The 22,166-nt window shown below is 44.3% G+C and overlaps 1 protein-coding gene across 11 annotated transcripts in view; it reads right to left on the bottom strand.

Annotated features, from left to right (window-relative positions):
• Positions 1-3,775: 3,775 nt before the first annotated feature.
• Positions 3,776-22,166, bottom strand: part of SLAMF6 (SLAM family member 6) — a 32,415-nt gene continuing 14,024 nt past the window's right edge. The window contains exons 2-8 of one of the 11 annotated variants that reach the window (XM_059146310.1): positions 13,261-13,593; positions 9,095-9,355; positions 8,531-8,659; positions 8,245-8,283; positions 7,097-7,176; positions 5,444-5,518; positions 3,776-5,074 (exon numbers count right to left, since the gene is read on the bottom strand). In XM_059146310.1, the coding sequence (XP_059002293.1) occupies positions 5,027-5,074; positions 5,444-5,518; positions 7,097-7,176; positions 8,245-8,283; positions 8,531-8,659; positions 9,095-9,355; positions 13,261-13,593 (965 nt within the window). In that variant the 3' untranslated portion in view covers positions 3,776-5,026. Of the gene's footprint in view, positions 5,075-5,443; positions 5,519-7,096; positions 7,177-8,244; positions 8,660-9,094; positions 9,356-13,260; positions 13,594-22,166 lie in introns of all 11 variants that reach the window. The other 10 variants (XM_059146311.1, XM_059146304.1, XM_059146305.1 and 7 more) reach the window with 10 other exon arrangements.

Below are 22,166 nucleotides of genomic sequence, written 5' to 3'. Positions count from 1 at the left end.
CTCTAGATAGATTAGTATCCCTTTCCATGACTTGGTCTCCAATTCTCTGGCATCCTAGATGTTGAAAACGTTTCTCTGCCTGCCCTGATTTCACAGATTATTCCTTCTTCCTCTCTGCCTTCAGAAGTCTTCCTTTTTGTTGGTTGATCCTCTCAGTGTAGAAGGCACAATTTTACCCAAAGAGATTTCCTCTGAGCTTGACGCCATCTTGTAGGGCATGGCAGTAAACTTCTCTTTCCTTGATGCCTCCACGACTCTGTTCCTAGAAGTTCTTCCTTCTTCCTGATCAAATTTTCTCAGTCCTTTCCTATTCCACTGACTGAGCATATAGTTGATGGCCAATATGTGAGATTAATTTAACTTTGATGAGTTTTGTTTGGCTCACCTATTGTTTGCAACCACTGTTTTGGCCATTCCCTATTCAAGCTGGCTCACCCTTTCCCACTGAATCTTTTCCACTAAATCTTAAAAGCTGGTCTCCATCACATAGTTTCCATCACATGGGCTCTCCCCAACAGTCCTGGCCTGTTTAAAATTTTGCATTTAACTTTAAAAATGGATTTAAATTTTAAGAAGAATTTTATTCATTTAAAATAAAAAAATCAATACACTATTACTATAGTTATTTAAATGATTCAGAAATATATAAAGGAAATCATAGATACAAAAGTTGGAATATCTCACAGAGGAGACAGATAAACGTTTTAATGAAGGTAATAGCAAAGGTAGTTCCCAAGACAATGGCTGTGCATCAGGCATAGAAAATAACCAGCTCAGGCTGGAGTAGGAGGTCAGATGCTCCGGGAGGGATGCCTCTAGAAGAACATAAAGCTAATAAGTTATTTAACAGATTTAACTAGGTGGAGAATTATATTGAGAATCACTTTTACAGAGCTAACGGAGGGCATGGGAATCTAGATGTTTCATGAAAACAGAGAAAAGAGGGAAATGAGACAATTAACTCCAAGAAAAACTAAAAACTGTGCAAGAGGAGACATGTAATCATAGTCACTTCTTGGCTCAGTAACCAACAATATTTTACATGGTCGTAATGATGAAAGCATTTGAATATGTATTTGGCCCAAACTGAGACGTCTTCATATTAGGAGGATGGAGTTTAGAATAAATGTAAACAGGTAAGAAGTCAGTAGACAACAGGTGGTGCGTGCATCTGAGAGGCGAGTAGGAAACAAGACACTGTAGTTAGTTGTTAAATACATTTTATTTTTTTAAAGATATTACTTATTTGAGAGAGAGTGTGCACAAGGGGGGCATGAGGAGGGGGCAAGCAGACTCCTTACTGATCAGGGACCCCCATGAGGGGCTTGATCCCAGGACTCTGGGATCATGACCCAAGCTGAAGGCAGACACTTAACCAACTGAGCTACCAAGAAGCCCCCTTGTTATACACATTTTAAAGCACTATTTGACTTTAAACTATTTGTGGATAAAACTGGATTAAAAAATCCACAACTGGATTTGTGGATAAAGCTGATAAAAATTAATCAAAAAATAAAACTGATAAAAATTAATCAAAAGCAAAAACAAATGTAGGACAACAACAGGTTCTAACATTGGGATATTGTTTAAGAGATATTCTTTTTTTTTTTTTTTAAAGAATTTTTAAAATGTTGGGGCACCTGCAGGGCTCAGTAGGTTAAATGACTGATTCTTGGTTTTGCCTCAAGTCATGATCTCTTGGAGTCTGGGATTGAGCCTTGCCTGGGCTCTGTGCTCAGGGAGTAGTCTGCTGGAAATCGTCTCCTCCTCCCTCGCCCTTGGCTCCTCCCCCGCTCACATACTATTTCTCTCTAAAATAAATAAATAAAAACTCTATAAAAAAAAAAGATTTAAGAAAAAGTTTAAGTAATCTCCATACCCAATATGGGGCTTGAAGCCCTAACCCTGAGATCTGGAGTCACAGGCTCCACCTACTGAGCCAACCACAGGCCCCTGTAGAGAAATTCTTAAGAAAAAAAAAAAATAGGCAATCTAAAAAATAGTTCATTCTGGTAAAAAAAAAAAAAAAAGTTGTTCTTTAATAGGAAACCATTTGTGGTATTTATCTTGGGGATTGTAGGGGATTTTTGCTTGTGGAATGTTTGAATTATTTATGATGAGGATTATTTGTTTTTGTGATCAGAAAAAGACACACCAAGGAAAGATGTAGCAGAGTGACGTCAGCTAGATGGTGGGATAAGAGGGCCCCAGCCTTGCCCTCCCACAGGAATACCGATGGAAGAGCCATTCATGGACAAATACACTTTTACTAGAGGTCCAGGGTCTCGTTGAGAGGTCCTAGGAACCAGTGGAACCCAAAATCGGAGAACAGCCATGTTGCAAAGGGTGAGAACAGTCTCACTTTACGGACATCCGCCAGCCCCCAGGCTGGCACAGCCCAGTGCTTGGAGAGACTCCCTCAGTCTGTGGTTCCTCTCACAGGAGACACAGAAAGTGAAGCGAGTGTGCCGGTTTTCCCAGCCTTTCCAAACGGGCCTGGGAATGTGCATTTCTGCCTCATGGAGGGGCAGTTAAGAACAAAGAAAAGGGGATGGGGCTCATGGCGACTGACATGTGAATCTCCAAAACCAGCCCATGGGCCCTGCCCATCAGCTGGCCCAATGGTGGAGCCCAGCAGCTGGCCTGTGTTGGCCCTTGCAGAGGTCACCCCATCGGGCACGCTCCACCCCACCATGCACGGCCCTACAAACAGCACCCAGCTTGCAGCAGTCAGCAGGGATGCCAGCAGCTGGTTGGCTCTGCAGGATTGGGAGAAAGCGCACAACCTCCCCCGCCCCCAGCCTCCCACGACTGCTCCTTCAGCAGGGAAGGAGAATAATGGAGCTTGTACCCATTATCCTGCGATGCTGAGTACTACTCTGGGGAAGATGGACCGGTGACTCAGCCCTTAGTCTGGTTCTGCAGAGTAAGGAGAGAGGGTGTACAATTTCAGTCCTGCATGAGGAGTAAGTCCCAGAGAGGCACTGTGCCTCGCTGAGCCTATAATGAACAATATCGTACTGTACACCTAAAAATTTGCTACTCGAATAGGTCTTATGTTAAGTGTTCTTATCACATAAAAACCTGAAAATTAAAGAGATTAGAGGAAACTTCTTGTGGTGCCAGATATGTTTATTGTACCAGTTGTGGTCATGGTTTCACGAATGTATTCTTATCTCCAGACTCATCAGGTTGTGTGCATTAAGTATGGACAGCTTTTTGTGTGTCGATCCTACCTCAATAAAGTGTTGAAAATAATTTGTTTAAAGATCTCCAACTTGGGGTGCCTGAGTGGCTCAGTTCTTGGGCATCTGCCTTTGGCTCAGTTCATGATCTCAGGGTCCTGGGATCCCAGCTCCGCATCAAGCTCCCTGCTCAGCGGGGAGCCTGCTTCTCCCTCTCCCACTGGCCCTGCTTATGCTCCCTCTCTTGCTCTGACTCTCTGTGTCAAATAAATAAATAAAATCTAAAAAAAAAAAATTTCAAACTCACACAAAAAATTAGAAAATTCTTCCCTAGAGATGAAAGAATGAAATTTTAAAATCTGATCAGAGGAAAAAGGTAGGAAATGATGTGGAACCAGGACACGGAGGATGTATCCTATCTCCTCTCTTGTGCTGGGAGTTTGCGAGAAGGTTCTGTCAGCTCAGGAGGGATGCAGTTTCATAAGGGAAACAACAGCAGCAGAAGAGATGCTTACACTCACCGAGCTGTTCCGTGTGCTAAGCCCCAACACAGGGAGCTGCAGGTAGCTCGCCTTTAATTCTCACAAAACTCTACCACACATTCATTTATTTATTAAAAAGTATCTGTTGAACATTTTCTATGTGCCAGAGGCTCTGGATACAGAGATAAAATCATCATGGTCCCTTTCCTGGAGAGGGTACAGTAGAGTACCTTAAATAAAAATAAATATTTAATGGCATATGATAAATGACACATAAGGTGTGGCAGCATAACAGGGTTTAGGGTTAGGTCCAGTGGCCTGAAGGTCTTTCTTGGAGGGTAACATGTATATATTGAGACCTGTAGAGTAAGGAGGCAGGCAGAAAGGGTCTTGAGGCAGATGTGAGGAAACTCTCTCCTCTGATGGAGGGGCTGAAAGAGAATCAGAGAAGCCAAATCAGAGCGGGGCAGGGAGGGAGGCGTGATGGCTAAGCTGCAGGTGGGCCAAGCCATCCAGAGCTACGGAGACTCGGTTTCTTTCTGAGTGCCTGGGAAGCCTTTGCAAGGCCAATTTTAAGCAGTCAAGTGAAGGATCTGGTTTATATTAAAAATATTTCTCCAGCTGTCTTGTAGAGAATGGATCAGAGGGAGATAAGAGCAAAAACTGGGGAAATTTGAAATGTGCTTACTGTCACATTTCATGTTGGAGATGATCATGGGTTAATACAGGGTGGTGGATAAGGTTTGGAGAGAACGGGGTCCGTCTACAGTACATATTTGGGCCTGGTGATGGAACAGCTGAAGTCAAGGCTAAATCTGGTTCCTGGTTTGAGTAACAGGCTGATCCCCATTTTTCAGTCTAGGAGACCAGAGCTCAAGAGGTTGCAGAACATGTCCCAGGAGGTATGTCTATAAACCACATGTGAGGGTTTGGAAATAGGCCCAGCCAGTTCCAGAGACAACATACATAACAAATCCACTGTACTCCCTCCCAGTGAATCACATCCAGCTTTCTAAAAGGGGAAGAGGGGTTGTCCTTGAATTATAACTCTCTGTCAAACACAACTCTGTCAGTTCCCAAAGAGAAAGTCAATGTCCAGGCTTGTTCACGGAAGCATGTTTTGGCCTGGAGCAGATTAGAACATGTTATTTGGATCACACGCTGGAAATGACGTTATTCCCAAGATGTTTGACGTACTTGAGCAGGTTCTAGTCCGAGGAACTGGAAGGGATAATCCTAAATATTCAAATTCTGTTGCCAGGCAGAAACCAAGCTGTGATCTCCCCGATGGGATCGGGAGAAGCTGTGTCACTCTGAGTCTGAGAAGAAGCTGAGTTCCTTTTGAGACCTCTCAACAACTTAAATGACATTGTTGAGGGCAGTTGTCCTGGAAGAAATAGGTTTACTCTAATGGAAAAAAGGAAAATGAAGTAGGTTAGTAGAGACCAGAGCCTCCCAGGCTACCTCTCATGCCTGTAGAGAAGGTCTGGAGAACACTAACAGGCGGATAAGGATATTGATAGCTAAGGCAAAGTTAAATTAAAATTTGAATTAAAAAAACTCATTAAATTCAGGTACATTGAAAACCTACTTATGGGTGGAGATCCTGAAATACAAGATAACTTCTGGATATGTTTTGGTGATGTCCTGAGGCTTTCTATACCCTGCTGGTATTCTTGCATTTATAGAATGACCCCTTTACTTGTACTTTGACTGTAAACTTACAAGTCTGGGGGAGAGGTAAGATGTGAGAACAGGGGGCAATCATGGGCTTACCTCTTTGGACTGATGAACTGTGGAGTAAATGGTGGAGAAATCACTGCTTTTCACAGGTATTGGGCTATTTATTTGCTGCAAAAAATAACCACACACATTTGTCTCACACAGACGAAGAGATGTTCATGCACAGATGCATTCTGAGGGAAGGCAATGTGATATAGAGGCATGATGTTGAAGTTCTTCAGGAGGAAAAGGCTAGAGACTGTGTGGCCAGAGGAGCTGGAGACCAAACACCATGAGCTCTCCAACCTGAGAAGTTTACTGACACTTCCTGAGGCCCACACAGAAGCACAACAGCCCAGCAAACCAGTAGCTCAAGAGCCAGAAAGGCGCAGAAGGGTGACCTTGTTGGTAGGTGGTGTGAACAAAAGGAAGGATTCTTTCCTGCCTCCAACTCTGCTCTCCTTCCTCCATTTTAAGAACGGATTCTATAGCTGAGGTGTACAAAAATATTGGGTCTTTTGTCTTAGATCTTTGCTCGTTACAACTGGAGGTATTGTCTGCTCTAGTGTGTCCCTTGACTCGAATTGCCTTGTCCTCATGCCGTTGGGTTCTCCTCAAGCCCGGGGAATGGAAAAGTAGGAGGAACCCCCCAGTCCGAAGAATGGTTCTGCTTGGAATACAAACACAGAAGTAACAGCAGAAGTGCCTGTGCTCACACGTTTTGACATTTAAAACTAATTAAGGAATATTTAAGATATTTATTAAAACCTCTGGGACACTGCAAAGTATAATTATTGCTAAAGAAAAAGTTAGAAAATTTGCTGGAGATTCATGTATTGGTTTGTTGAGGGCGATTCATCTTGTCTTCAGGATGACCTTGAAAGAAATGTCTGAATAAGCGAGAGTACCCCTTCTTGTTACCTGTCTTCAAGGGGCCTACCTTGCAAGTAACGGTGAGGGGCTGTGTGACATTTGACACTCACTTGGGGAATCTAAGACTTCTAGCTGGACCATTGCTCCCATGAGTTGGCGAATGCTGAGGTATCTTGGCTTACTTTCCAGAAGACGTATAGTATTATTCAGAAATGTTCACCTCCAGGTGCTTCACTTGGGTGCGGGGGGGGGGGGCTGTGAAATTGCTGATGTGTGGCGGGAGAGTTCCTGGTGGCTGACCAAGGCCATCTGTTATGTTGCAGCGGGGGGAGAGGGTTGAAGCCTGCTCATGCCTTACCGTCTTCTACTGTTGCAAATCCTTGCCCCACTTCCTCTCTTGAGAGACTGTTTCTGAGTTCCCCTATTTCCACTGTATCCAGGGTGAGAAATCCCCTGCGACCGAATTGTCTGCTCTGGAAACTCTGACTTAAGTGAACTCTGATCCATTCAGCAACTATTTACTATGCATTGGGAAGAGAGAGGAAGACGTAATTTTCACTTCAGGTAGCTTGTAATTAAGCTGAAAAGGGACAAGACTTGCTGATGCATCAGCAGTTAGAGGACCATGTGAAGCAGGGTATGAGCAAACACACCATGGGGCTGAGCCCTGGGGGCTAGCTACGTCCCACATACAATGCCATGGCTCCTGCCACTGCCTCTCCTCTCCTTCATGGTGTGCATCATTGGATTAGTCAGATGATTGTGGTGACAAGTTTGTGAATAAAGGCTATACAAATCATGGCAATGATGGAGTATAAAGCTGAAAAGACTCACCCTGTTTGGATGTGTGACATGAGCATACACGGTATTCCCTGGAGAGACGGAGACATAGTCTATGTTCCTTATGGTCTCTGCTGTTAACATAGGAAGGTGCAGTCAGTGTCCTGCTCTCCTGGGACCTTTGCCTACACCAGGGCACTTTTTGGTTCTAAAGAGACAGTTGCTCAAGGCAATGCCCTTCCCTAGGGTTTATTCATTTTTGACAGTCTTTGAAGTTCTGGGTTGAATCAGAACCTTCTAAGCCATGTGTTCTATTTCTGACCTTACCTCTTAGAGGTACCCTAAAGCTTCGGAGTCTACCTCTGGGTTTGCACTGGGCCAGGGAGCTCCTGGACCAAATAGCACTGCCTATACAAGGGCTAGAGAACCTCCTTGGCTCCTTTAATGGAGCCAGATTAGGTCACATATATAATATTGTTAAACTTCTCAGATTATATTGTAAGTGATTTTATACTCTAGAGGATTATACTCTAGAGGACTGTATTATATTCTATTATTTATATTATATTCTATTATAGAAACTGGAGGCTCAGAAAGTTCAATTAACTTGGTACAAAGTCCAACAGGAAGTGATGGAACAGAAAGTGCTGCCTGCCTTCTGACTGTGAACCTCATGTTTGTCCTCTACACACAGTGTCATATCTCTCAGCCAGGAAATGAGACTCACAGCCAATCTGAAGCCAGAACCTGTGTTCCTGACTCTATATCATACTTTCTTTTTAGACTGCATCTACTCAGTGTTCAAACCTTGGCTGAAAGAGTGATGGCTCAAGCAGTTTGTCTTTGGACCTTTGATGCTCTAACCTTGTTCCTGCCCTAGGCTTGTTGGTTGATAATGGACAGGCCATGAACATTTCACTGGCACCTGGTTTCTCATCAGCAGGGCGGGGAATGACCTTAATCCCGCTCAAAGAAACTGAGTGAGTGACTGGTTTGCATGCTTGTAAGGGGTCCTTTAGGTCCCAGAGGGGAGAGACACGCGTAGTAACAGGTCATATCCTTTTGCACCATCTGGTCCATCTCAATAATGACATTCCGACTCCCTCCTCTCTCATTATGCAGCCCTCTGACTAGCCCTTTCCTCCTCCATTAGGCTCTCCCCATCTGTTCTATGATTGGGAGCTAAGATTCTGCAAGCTCACCAGGACTCAGGGTTTGTGGAGTAGAGAAATGAAAGATGCCTGAAAAATAAAATCAGGTAAATTGAAATTTGTGAGTGTAGTGAGAGAGGCTCCCACACCCTACCCCATGCCCACAGGTGTCTCTCTAGAGGATGTGGGGGAGGTGGGCTGCACGGGAAGTGCAATGCAGCTAGACCTTGAAGCTTGGTTGGGCATTTGCCGGTCGGACCCACTCCCCTTAGAAACTTAGCAGGTCTTTGGTCGCATCCCAGGGGTTGTCCCAGTGGACGAGCCTCCCTCCTTTTACCTGTCCTCCACAAACGATCTTTTTTCCTCCAAACAAATAACCCCACAATGATGGCTGTGCACATCAAAACAACCACAACCACAGTTACAATCCACTTGGCATCAGGCTGATTTTTCGTACTCAAAACACCTGAAAAAGGAAAAAGGAAGTTGCATTTGAGACACAGGGAGCGTTTTCCTCCGAGCCTCTGCTGAGCCTCGTTTAGGCCCCCTTTTGGGGGCTGGCTAGGCTCTGGCTCTGGGTCGATTTTCTGAGAGTGGGAGTCCTTGTGGCAGACAGGACAGGAGCCTGCTAGAGCCAGAGTGGGGAGCAGTTCTGACTCCCCAGGGACCTTGCTCCTGAGCTTTGAGAGAGCTGGAGGTGGGGTTGGGGGAGGGAGGGAGGAAGGCGAGGCCTCTGGAGGTGGTGAGAGGCACAGAGCCTGCAGGAGTGTCTGAACTCTCCCAGCAGTGTTCGGCTGCCTCCCACTGGGCCACTGTTCTGGGGAATCACCTTGGGCAGGAGGGACACACCCCACCCCACAGCTGCTCAAAGCTCCCAGAGGCACCGGAGACAGACTGTTACCTTCACAGAGTCTCTGTGTGGAGACAGAGAGGGATATGTTGCTGACAGGATTCTCAGCTATGCAGGTGAACTCCTGTTCCCCGGAATTCCTGGAGTCCCAGGAGATGGAGAGGTTTGCTTCATTTACAGATGTGTTTCCTACAACCTGCCACCTTATGAAGGTGTCCTTTGAGTTCTCCACAAAGCAGGTCAGATGGATCTCACAGGTCCCAGTCTCAGACAGCCAAGTGTGACTGGCAGTTTGTACGTTCCTCAGCCGTCCTGCGAGCAGAGAGAAGACCCGAACTAAGAACAAATGGCTTGCTTCAGCCCTCTGTGAAAAATATCCTTCCCGCCACGGAATGATTCTGCATTCCACTCAACACTCCAAGTTATGGTCTGTGTACTCTGTAAGTCAGTCGGCTTCTATTGCTTAATTGACGACACCAAGGTCTGGGGTGACCAAATGATGAAGGGCTTCCACACGAGACAGAGCAGCCAGAGGGAGAAGCGGGTAGAGACACACCAGGGCAGCCACCGACTAGTTAGATGATTTGGGCTGCTTGATTTACTTTCTGGGCCCAGTTTATTCCTGGAGTCCTTTCTAGCCTTGCACATAGCCTCGTGTAAAGACATTTGGGAGTTCTGCTGAGGGTCGACTGTACTTGAGCCAGGGCAGAAGCCAGGAGACCAGACTCAAGAACCCTGTTTCCTCAACCATCACAATTCCCTTCCCGGGTTGGGATGGGAAATAAAAGCTTAACGTCCTTGCGGAACTGTATTTCTCACCAATCTGCAGGAATCCCGGACTCATTGTATCGGTGCTGGCTCCTACGGTGGCAAAGAGACTCTGGTGTGGAACACCAGCAAGTCACAGAGGGAAATGTTGAGAATCGAGAAACCAGGGAAAGGAGGGAAACTGAACGAGCGAGCAACTCGAGGGAGCAAGAAGTACATTCAGACACGTGAGAGAACATCTGCTGTGGGAATTTCTGAGAGCAGAGGCCAGAAAATATTGGCTATTAAGAGGTCAGTAGCTGTGAATCAACAGGGAAATGGGAAAGTACAGAAAAGGCCACCGACATGGACTTGGCCGGAGGGTAATGGTGACCCAGAGGAGAACTTCATGACCCCCCTGCCCCCACCGGATCTGGTAGGAAGAGATTGAAGGATGCTCCAAGCTTTGTTAATGGAGCAGGAGGTGGGACATATTTCTAGAGGAAGGAGATTTTGTGTAATGGCAAGTGTCGGATTTGGAGTTAGGAAGACCTAGGTTAGACTCATGGCTTTGTCGCTTACTGGTTACACGACCACGGATAGGTTTTTAATCTCTCCGAACCTCAGTTTCCTTATCTGTAAAACTGGGCAATAATACCAACTCCTTAGGGAATTATGAGGATTAATTGAGACTGTGCCTAGCACAGCAATGGCAAATATTTGGCATGAATGCCACATTTCCCTCAACTTGTGTTCGCGGCTGACCTCAATCTATCTTGTTACCTTTTTCCAGTTAATGAATATAAAATTGCCCACATGGCATTTCCGCTTGGATATAATGTGTGTCTCAAACCCAGCATGTTCAAAAGCATTCTGGTTTTTCTCTCCCAAGCCTGCTCAGCACCCTTGTTGGTAATCGCCTTTCCGGTTGCCAAAAACCCCGGAGCTGATTCACCGCTTCCTCTGATACCATATCAGGACATCCTTGTGGCTTTACCTCCTAACTATACCCAGAGTCCAGCCCCTTCTCCTTACCTCCACGGCTACCACCCTGGTGCAAAGCACCGGCAACTCTTGCTTGGCTTGTCACAGTGGCCTAATTGGGAGTTGGCTTCTACTGCTGTCCCCTGGAGCCTATTCTTAAGAGAGCAGTCAAAGGGATACATTAAACAAGTAAGCCAAATCATATTACTGCTCTTCAAAATGCTCTGATGGTCCTCAGCCTCACAGAGTAGAAGGCAAAGTATCTGTGATGGTTCTCAGAGCCTTCGCAGACATGGCCCCTATTTCTTTAGTGATCTTGTTTCCTGTTACTCTCCCCTCGCTCTGCTCCTTGGTGTTGGTCCTCCTTAGTGTTCTTTGAGCATGCTGGGCACAGGGAATGCCTATGCTAGATGGTTCTTCATTCAAACATCTACATGGCTCACTTTTTCACCTCCAACAGGTCTTGGCTCAAAAGCTATTTACTCAGAGGCCTGTTATGATCACCCCATTTAGAAATCACCCCTGTTCCCTGGCACTCCGGAGCCAAGAGGCTCTGAGAAAGGATTGGCATTGAACGTGGGGAGTATGGTTACTGCAGAGGAAGTCACGCTTGGTCTTCTGAAGAATGGCAGAAGAACATTGTCTCAACAAGTATAGTGGAGCCCAATATGGGGTCTATTCTCAGATTTTTAACTGGATGTCTGTCTTCTCTCCAGGGTCCTAGCTCTGCCTTGATAGTCCTGGTCACCCTGCGTGATTCTGCTTGTAGTGGGTTGAATGATGACACCCTCCCTTCCCCATCCCTCTGCCAAAGATATCCCCCTGTCCTAATTCCCAAAATCTTCTTTGGAGAAGGGTCTTTGCAGATGTAATTAAGTGAGATGAGGAGAGGATTCTGGATTATCTGGAGGGGCCCTAAATCCAATGGCAAGGGTCCTTGTAAGTGGAAAACAGAGATATTTGAGATAGAAGAGGAGATCACACAGGGAAAGGAGGATGCAGAGACTGGCATGATGCTGTCACAGACCAACAAACACCAAGGAATGCCAACAACACCCAGAAGCTGGAAGAAGCAAAGAACCGATTGCCCTCTAGGGCCTCCAGAGGGAAGGTGTGGCCCTGCCCACACCTTGATTTTGCCTGTAAGGCCTCTGGAATTGTGAGAGAATAAAATTTCTGTTGTTTTAAGCCACCATATTTGTGGCGTTTTGTTTTGGCAGCCTCAAAAAACGAGTACACTGTCCCAGGGTGATTTTGCCCCTTTGGTTGGAATTCCTCTTGCAGACCTTTCTAGACAATCTCTCTTTCCCATCATATTTACATGTTCTGCGTCCTATTCTTTTAGGGACACGACTTTGACCAATCTAAAATGGTAAATCCTTTTGGGGGATTCTAAAGGTTCACTTGTAACCTATTTGTGGTGACATTTTATTTTAACTAAAGTGCTTTTTTTGGATTCCATGTCTTAACACAAAGGACTCTGGGTGAATTTTAGATACCATGGATTCTGGAGGAGATAAGAATTATAGAATCTTGGTGGCCTTTAAAGTTGCCAACTGAATGCTTGGATCTCCTGTACAACATCCCCACCAAGTTACTGTCTTAAAGCCATTCATGACATCTCTGAACCGCATTGATTGCCAAAAGGAGGTTTTCCCCTACCCCAATCTGATTCATAAGCTGTCTCGTAGTTTTTATAACTTTATGTTGAGGACCTGAGCCATCTGGGGGAAATATTGTTAGAAATTAAATAACCTTGAGATGCCTGGGTGGCTCAGTTGGTTAAGCATCTCCCTTCAGCTCAGGTCATGATCAAAGTGTCCTGGGATCAAGTCCCACATCGGGTTCCTTGCTAAGTGGGGAGTCTGCTTCTCCCTCTGCCTGCTGCTCCCACCGCTTGTGCTCTTTCTCTCTCTGACTAATAAATAAATAAATAAAAATCTTAAAAAAAAAAGTTAAACAACCTTGATATCTTTCTTATTATCCCCTCATCTTTACAGGGCACTATTTTCTACACTGATCACTCTGCGGGGGCAGAGCGGCCTTCGTGTAAAAGGAGGCATCATGTCAGGCACTGTCTCCATGACTGCCGGCAGGTTGCTGGCACTGACTCGAGGCCTCAGGCGTAAGGGTGGCACCTGCCTCATGACGCTGTTGTGAAGAATATACTAGAGATACAAGTAATGCACAAAGTAAGAGAGTCACAGTGACTTCACTTCTGCTACTTCCGGAGACGTGCTGGTCAAGAGGAACTGTTTTACAGTGTGAGCGAGAGTGATGGCATCTGAAGCCAGGAGTTACAAGACTTACGTTCTCTTCTCCACTCTGCCACGAACTGGTGGGCTTGCTTTTCTGCCAGACCTCAGTTTGACCACAAAGCCATGCCTTTTACCACTAGGCTACAGTGCGTCCCTGTGGTCACATAGGATCTGACCTCTGTAGTATCTTTCAGCCCATACACAATTAAACCCCACGCTTTGACTCACTGAAGACCTGCAGAGTGTAACAGGAGAACTCTTTAGAGGTCTGAATGGTCATCTGGGCGCAGTAACGTCCTGCGTCTGCCCCGGTCAGGTTGCTGAGTCGTAGGGAGTAGTTCTCCGCTGGCTGCAGTCGATCTTTCCATTCTGGGTCAGTCACGAAAAAGTTGGAATCTGAGACAGCTTTCGGCAGTATGAAGGCGATGGAGTTTCCATTGTGAAGCCAGGTGGTGGACTGAATACCCGTCGGCACAGGAGGCTTCAGGGAAAGGGTTACCGCCTCCCCCAAGACCCCATTCACTCTCAGTGGCTTTGAGCTGTCTTGCGAAGCTGTGTTCCCTGTAAGCACAGAAGGGAAACAGCTATGACCATCCCCTCGGCCTACCCCTGCTCCCCACACCCTTTCCCCTAACTCTACCCATCTGCGAGAGCCTTCTGATACCCAAGCCCAGAAATGGGAGGTAGACAGACAGGGGTTAGGAGAAGTGCTGAAACGGACAATCACAGAGGTTCTACCCCCAACAAAATGTGTGGCGTTCCTGGATCATGGGCAGTTGGCCCAGATGGTTCTGGCCCGCTCCACCCTCCCACACGAGCCAGTCACTCCTGGGTCATGACCACGATATCTGACTCCAGCTTCTCAGTTCTCTGGGCATGAGGCGGACGGGGACACGGAACTTCATTTATGCCCTGGCATGGGCTCTAGAAACCACCAGTCTTTGCTGATGATGTTTAACAAAAGCTCAACCCTTACCGATTACCTACGCTGCTCAACGTAGTATGTTTGTGGGGCTTAGAGGACTGATCATGAGAATTTATAGCTCTTCTTATCCATTATTTCCTTTGATGCTGGTACAATTCTGGGAGGCAGGTCGGATGGATATTACTATCCCCATTTATAGATAAAGGAACTGAGGCATGAAGAGTTTAACTCATTTCCCCAGTGAGTTGTCCAGATAAAGAATATGAGTCAGAATTCAAACCTAACTATTCTGACTGCACGACTTTGTGCTCTTTTTATGATACCAGAAGATACCTTTTCTAGTCTCAAAAAGATTATAGTGTAATTGAGGAGATAAAACTGATAAAGATCAAAGTAATATATATAAGAAGCTCCTGGGTGGTTCAGTTGGTCAAGTGTCTGACTGTTGATTTTGGCTCAGGTCATGATCTTAGGGTGTGGGGATCGAACCCCACATCGGGCTCCGTGCTCGTGTCAGTTGTCTTAGCCCTTCTACCCTCTAGTAACCACATGGGTGAGTATCACAAGCAAAATCTCGAGCAAAGATTTATTTTGCTTTTATTTTTATTATTGATTCCATTTATTGAAAGTTTAAAACCGGGCAAAACAAATCTGCTGCTAGAAGTCAGGACAGTGGTCCCCTTTGAGGAGGAAGGAGAGAGCAGGTAGAAGGGAGCGTAGACAGGGAATTCTGGGCTGCTGCTAACGTTCTATTTCTTGACCTGTGACTTGATACACAGATTTATTCATTTTATGACATTTCATTGAGTTCACACTTAGGATTTGTATAGTTTTCTCACAGTGTGTTATATTTCTTTTATTTTTTTAAAATCTAAATTCAATTAATTAACACATAATGTCTTACTAGTTTCAGAGGTATCGTGATTCGCCAGCTGCATTTAACACTCAATGCTCATCACATCAAGTGGTCTCCTTAATGCCCATCCCCCAGTTACCCCAGCACCTCCCCCACCTCCCCTCAGCAACCCTCAGTTTGTTTCCTAGAGTTAAGGGTTTCTTATGATTTGTCTCCCTCTCTGATTTTGTCTTATTTTATTTTTCGTTCCCTTCCCCTGTGTCCCTCTGCTTTGTTTCTTAAATTCCACATATGCGTGAACTCATATAATTGTTTTTCTCTGATTGACTTATTTCCCTTAACATAATATCCTCTAGTTCTATCCACGTCATTGCAAATGGCAAGAATTCATCGTTTTGGAAGGCTGAGTAATATTCCGTTGTGAGATACACATATATATCTATACTCACATATTTATCCACTCATCTGTTGATGGGCATCTTGTAGGAGAATGAAATTGGACCATTTTTTCACACCACACACAAAAATAAACTCAAAATGAACGAAATACCTAAATGTGAGACAAGAATCCATCAAAATCCTAGAGGAGAACATAGGCAGCAACCACTTTGACCTCAGCTGCAGCAGCTTTTTACTAGACACGTCTCCAAAGGCAAGGGAAATGAAAGCAAAAATGAACTACTGGCACTTCATCAAGATAGTTGCACAGCAAAGGAAACAGTTGATAAAACTAAAAGGCATCCCACAGAATGAGAAAAGATACTTGCAAGTGTCTTATCTGATAAAGATCTATAAAGAACTTAACAAACTCAACACCCCCAAAAAACCAAATAATCTAGTCAAGACATGGGCAGAAGATGTGAATAGACATTTCTCCAAAGAAGACATCCAAATGGCCAACAGACACATGAAAAAATACTCAACGTGACTTGCCATCAGGGAAATGCAAATCAAAACCATAGTGAGATACCACCTCACACCAGTCTGAAAGGCTAAAATTAACCAGTCAGGAAACGACAGGTGTTGGCAAGGATGTGGAGAAAGGGGAACCCTCCTACATTATTGGTGGGAGCACAAGCTGGTGTAGCCACTCTGGAAAACAGTATGGAGGGTCCTCAGAAAGTTGAAAATAGAGCTACCGTACGACCCAGCAATTGCACCAGTAGATATTTACCTAAAGGATACAAACATAGTGATCAGAAGGGGCAGCTGCACCCCAGTGTTTATAGCAGCAACCTCCATAATAGCCAAACTATGGAAGGAGTCACTGTGTGTTATATTTCAGTTAAAAATGTTAGAACAACAACAACAAAAAAATCAAACCAAAAGAGTTACAATGGCCTATAAGGACCAAAATAATTTGCTCATTTTTATCTCTCCGAACTAACTTCCTATCCCTCTCCCCAGACTGGTTCACTTTGCTCCAACTCTACGGGCCTGGCTATCCTTGACTAGACTAGGGCTCACACATGTGCAGTTCCCCCCGTCTGGAAGCCCTCCCCCCAGGGGTGCATGGGGCTCACTTTTTCACCTCAAAAAGGTATTTAATGCACACATTCCCTTCCAAAGAGGACCACTCTTCCCTCATCACCAGCTGCCCTTTCTTAATATTTAAATTCAGTTTCATTACCATACACTGTATCATTGGTTTTGGGGGTAGAATTTATGATTCATAGATTGCATATAACACCCAATGCTCATAACATCGAGTGCCCCCTTCTTAACGCCTATTCCCCCCACCCACCTCCCCTCCAGTGACCCTCAGTTTGTTTCTCAGAGTTAACTCTCTAATGTTTTGTCACCCGCTCTGTTTTCATCTGATTTTATTTCTCCTTTCTTCCTGCTATATTCATCTGCTTTGTTTCTTAAATTCCACATATGAGTGAAATCATGTGGTATTTGTCTTTCTCTAAGTGACTTATTTCCCTTAGTATAATACCTTCTAGTTCTATCCATATCACTGCAAATGGCAAGATGTCATTGTTTTTTGATGGCTGAGTAATATTCCACTGCACATATATACCACATCTTCTTTATCCATTCATCTGTCAAAGGACATCTGGGCTCTTTCCATACTTTGGCTATTGTGGACATTGCTGCTATAAACATTGGGGTGCTGTGTCCCTTCGAATCACTATGTTTATATTCTTTGGGGTAAATGCCCAGTAGTGGAATTGCTGGTTTGTAGGGTAGCTCTATTTTTAACATTTTCGAGGAACCTCCATGCTGTTTTTCCAGAGCGGCTGTACCAGCTTGCATTCCCACCCTTATACATTCAGCTGCCCTTGAATTTATTTTCTCCATAATGCTTACCATTTAGCATACTTTATAATTTTCATTTTTAAAAAAATTCTCTCTCCCTTCCACTAGAATGTAAGGTCTATGAGAGCAAAGATTTTTGTGTGTTTTTCATTGTTGTGATCACTCTGGAACAATATTTGGCACGTTGTAGGTACAGATGACTCATTCAATGAGTATTTGTAAGGAGTTTGGGAGTACCCTGGGGCCCGAGGACTCCCCAGGAACTGTTGCCTCTCTGCCTAGCATATTCCTTGAAATCTCCTTTTTAAGAAATTGATCGCAATTATGCATTTAACAAGACATTCTTCTACTATTTGCTTAGTTCTATGGTAACTCAGTGAATGAAGCCTTAGAAATCATGGCATTCAGACGATATGTATTAGATTCCTTTTATGGACCAATTTTGGGGCTAAAGATTGGGAATGTGAATAGAAAATGTTGGTCTTCTGGGCTTACTATGTGGAAGAGGAGTCCGGTAGGTAAGGGAGTAGTTTTGGTGCAGTGAGCTAGCCCCTGAGCTAGGATGGGCTGACCTCTGCACTGCCTGGTACCGGGTACACTCAGTACCAAATCCTTCTTTCTTTTTGTTGTTATTATGAAATGGTTTTCCTCTCTTTTCCAGAATCTTGAGAATAGGGATTGTGCTTTTTCTCTCTATCCCTAGCACATAGCACCCTTTCTAGCTCAATAAATGCCGTGCTCTGTGGGGCAAAGAAGTGAGCATCAGGGGCTGGGAGAGTTGCGGGTTGTCAGGGAACACTTCACAGGGGAGAAAGCATTGTGGCAGGGTTTGAATAAAAACAAGAGGTTCCCAGCGCTTAATTATTTGTGATTCTTCCAAGAATGCCCTCCCTGCTCTTTCTCTGCTCTGTTATTCCTTTTGTCTGAAATGTCCTTCCTCGCCTTTTCCACCTGGCGAGTTCCTAGTTATTGCTTCAAGGATGAGCTCAAATATCTGTTGGCCTCTGCTTATATTTGTGGAGAGTTTGCTTGGGTACAAGGTAATGAGAAAGGAGTCCATAACAGCAGAAGAGACAAAGTGGGAGAAGGTGGAGGAAGGGAAGATAGTGGTCCCTGAAGGTCTACAAATAAAGAAAAAGGCTGGAGGCACTTTGCTTGGGGAAGGTGAAGGACAGAAATTCTAGAAAAAATGTCCCAAAACCCTTCTGTGAGGCTTTGGACACAAGGAAAGAGAAGATTCTTCAGGGCCCAGGTGATTTTGTCCCCAGTGAATCCCACAACTCAAAAAAAATCTTCAAAGCTTCTGCCTAGCTATCAATTGTGTCTTTTAGAAACTAGCTAAAGAATTGTTGGAACAGGAAAAGAAACGTTTTGAGTAGGAACCCTTCTGCCCCCCGCCCCCAGGGCAGGGCAGATGATTCATAAAGCGCCTAACGGTTAACTCAGATTCATCACAGTTTTAAAAATCCCTGCCCTGGGAGAGCATAAGCCTCTTGAGCATAACATGCATAACTGTATGTATAGGCATATTTTCTGAGTATGCGTGCGCAACTCTATGTCTGCCCATGACGTGTGATGAGGAGCAACTCCCCCCGAATATTCATCCCAGACCCCAATGAGAGGATTCTGCTTATCTACAAATTTAATGCAATCGCTGTCAAAATGCCAACAGCATTTTTCATAGAACTAGAACAAAAAATCCTAAAATTTGTATGGAACCACAAAAATCCCTGAAGAGCCAAAGCAATTCTGAAAAAGAAGAACAAAGCTGGAGAATCACAATTCCAGATTTCAAGATACACTACAAAGTTGTAGCAATCAAAACAGTATGACACTGGCCCAATACAGACACAGAGATCAATGGAACAGAAGAGAGAGCCCAGAAATAAAACCAGGTTATATGGTCAGTTAATCTTCAACAAAGGAAGTAAGAATATACAATGGGAAAAAGACAGTTTCTTCAAAAAGTGATGGGAAAACTGGACAGTTACATGCAAAACAATGACACTGGACCACTTTCTTATTATACCATACACAAAAATAAACCCCAAATGGATTAAAGACCTAAATGTGAGACCTGATAAGATAAAATTCCTAGAAGAAAACAAAGACAGTAATGTCTTTGACACCAGCCATAGAAATATTTTTCTAAGTATGTCTCCTTTGGCAAGTAAAATTAAATGATTGGGGCTATACCAAAACAAAAAGCTTTTGCACAGTGAAAGACACCATCAACAAAACAAAGCCACAACCTATTGAATGGGAGAAGATATTTGTAAATGACATATCTGATAAAAGATTAGTATCCAAAATCTATAAAGAACTTATACAACTCAACAGCTCCAAAACAAATAATCCAATTTTTAAATGGGCAAAAGACATGAACAGACATTTCTCCAGAGAAGACATCCAAATGGCCCACAGATACATGAAAAAATGCTCAACGTCACTCACCATCAGGGAAATGCAAATCAAAACCACAATGAGATACCACCTCACATTTGTCAGAAGGGCTAAAATCAAAGGCACGAGAAATAAGTGTTGCTAAGATTGTGGAGAAAAAGGAGCTCTCCTGCTCTATTGGTGGGAACGCAAACTGGTGTTCCCACTGTGGAAAACAGTATGGATATTTCAGTTCCTCAGAAAATTAAAAATAAAATTATCATATGATCCAGTCATTTCACTACTGGATATTTACATCGAGAAAATAAAAATACTAAGTCTAAAAGATATAGGCACCACTCTATCTGTTATTGCAGCATTATTCACCATAGCCATGACACAGAAGCAACCCAAGTGTCCATCCACAGATGAAGGGATTCAGATGTGGCATATGCACACAATGGAGTATTATTCAGTTGTAAAAAAAGAATGAAATCTTACCATCTGCAACAACAGAGATGGATCTAGAGGGTATAATGCTAAGTGAAATGGGTCAGGCAGAGAAATATAAATACCATATGGTCTCACTCACATGTGGAATTTAAAGAGCAAAACAAATAAAAAAAGAGACAAACCGAAAAGCAGACTCCTAACCCTAGAGAACACACTGCTGGTTACCCAAGGGGAGGTAGGTTGGGGGGAGGGCTAACGTAGGTGAAGGGGATTAAGAATGCACTTATCCTGATGCACACTGAGTGATGTGTGCGATTGCTGAAACGCTACATTATACACCGGGAACGAATATAACACTGTATGTTAATTATACTGGAATTTTAAAAGATTGCGTTAAAAGAAAGGAAAGAAGGAGGCTGCTTGCTCCTGTCTGGGGAGTCACGACTTTGGAGATTCTCCATGTTCTCTTTATTTGCTGCAAATAAAGAAGACTTCATAAGGCATCTCCAGCTAGTGTAGTCTCTCTCTATAACTCACCATGGGGCTGACCCACATGGGGCCAGTAACAAAGTCTGATGACCCAGATGGATTCTTGTCCTTTGGTGGTTCTGCCCTCTAGTTCCCTGGTTTCTGAGGAGCAGAGCAGAGGACAGTGACATCTCGCCCTGGGCTAACCCATTCAAACTCCTGGGGACTGGCCGGGCTTGGATTCCTCAAGGGGCTTTCCCTCCTCGGTGCTTGTAACTGCCACCGGTGTTGGGACCGCCTCTGAAATCCAGTGGCCACACTGAGTGTGTTTATTCAAAATGATCGCTGCTGGCATAAGCTGGGTCGACAGCACAGGCTTTAGAGGTAAATTAGAATCACCTCACAAAGTCTGGGTAAATCGGGAAAGACAGGAAGCTGGTGTCACCTGGCTCTTCAAGAGGCTTGGACGTTCCAGCCTGGTGAAACCAGAGCTTTTCTTTAAAGACCAGTCCACAGGCTAAATTTGGTTGGTCCCTTTGTCAAGGACCCTGGATACTATGTTCTGATATCCGGGGCTTAGAGTCTGGGAGACTTCTAGACATCTCTGCCCTGGCTGACCTAATATCTGTGTCATATGCTTTTAGTCAATAGACCATTGCTGACTGTTTGGCTCACTCCCCTAGGGTTTGGCCTTTGTGTACCTTGTCTTTCCTTTCTCTTTCTTTACCGGCAATCTGTAAGTAGAGGTCCCCTGTTCTCTGGTTTATTTCCCTTTTTACTAACTGATAAGATAGAAATCTCAGACTCCTTGGCAGTCTCCCAACATCTTTTAAGAAGCCACTGGGGCACCTTTCTTTCTCTAGCTTTTCTCTTAAGGACAAGCCACTGGAGTCTTAAATATTCTGTGAGCAAGATGGCGTGGCATTCGCATCACCACTACTCACTGTAAGTTACCTTTGTAGGTTAGAGGGAGACTCTAAGGAAAATTCCCAGAACGTGGGACAAGTTCCATTCTGAGGGAAAGACTGTGGACTGTAACCTCCAGGACTGGAAGGTGTTTGGATACTCCCCCTGGACTTAAAAGCAAGTGATCTCCTTTTGCAACATAGCCTGACCACAACATACTGTAGAGGACTAAGAAAAATGACCAGGGAATGGAACTTTAAATTTCAATAACACATTGCAATTAAAAGTATTTTGTAGAAAGGTAAGAAAATGGGAAGGGAGCCTATATGTTCAACGCTTTATGCCACTATATTGAAATGAAGGTTTACAAAGGAAATGTAAAATTTGTAAGATTAAGGTGGAACCTAAAACCTCAAAAATACTTCCCATATTAAATCCGATGAAGAACTAGTCCTTTAAGTCAGAGGACATAAAAGCTAGAAACAGTTAGCCTCAAATCCCTTCTACATTTCCAAGTCAGCCATGAAGTCGTAATAAACCTCTGCCTTATTTCCCTGGTACCCAGATCCTTAGTGACACCTAGACCCCAGTTCTGCCAACCCTGTTAGTGCCAACCCCTGGTTTCCCATTAACTGCCCGCCCCGCCCAAGCAGGTCCCAATATCTCCTCCCTTACTAGATAGGACTACTAGATTAAGGACCCACTTCCAGAATATTCCATTTGGACAAGTTCTTAATGGTCACAGGCGTCTCATTAATGTCCTCTTTTCAACATCACACCTGTGCGACTGGAAGACACACCTGGGGACTACGAGCTCATCTAGTTGAATTCATAAATTAGCCAATTTATGAATATTTTCTATGCACAGCCCCGTCTGGGCGG

The sequence above is a fragment of the Mustela lutreola genome, chromosome 14, assembly GCF_030435805.1.
Source record: "Mustela lutreola isolate mMusLut2 chromosome 14, mMusLut2.pri, whole genome shotgun sequence".
Lineage (NCBI taxonomy): Eukaryota > Metazoa > Chordata > Mammalia > Carnivora > Mustelidae > Mustela > Mustela lutreola.
The sequence above is the reverse complement of the archived record's forward strand: the minus strand, read 5'-3'. Positions and strand labels throughout refer to the sequence as shown.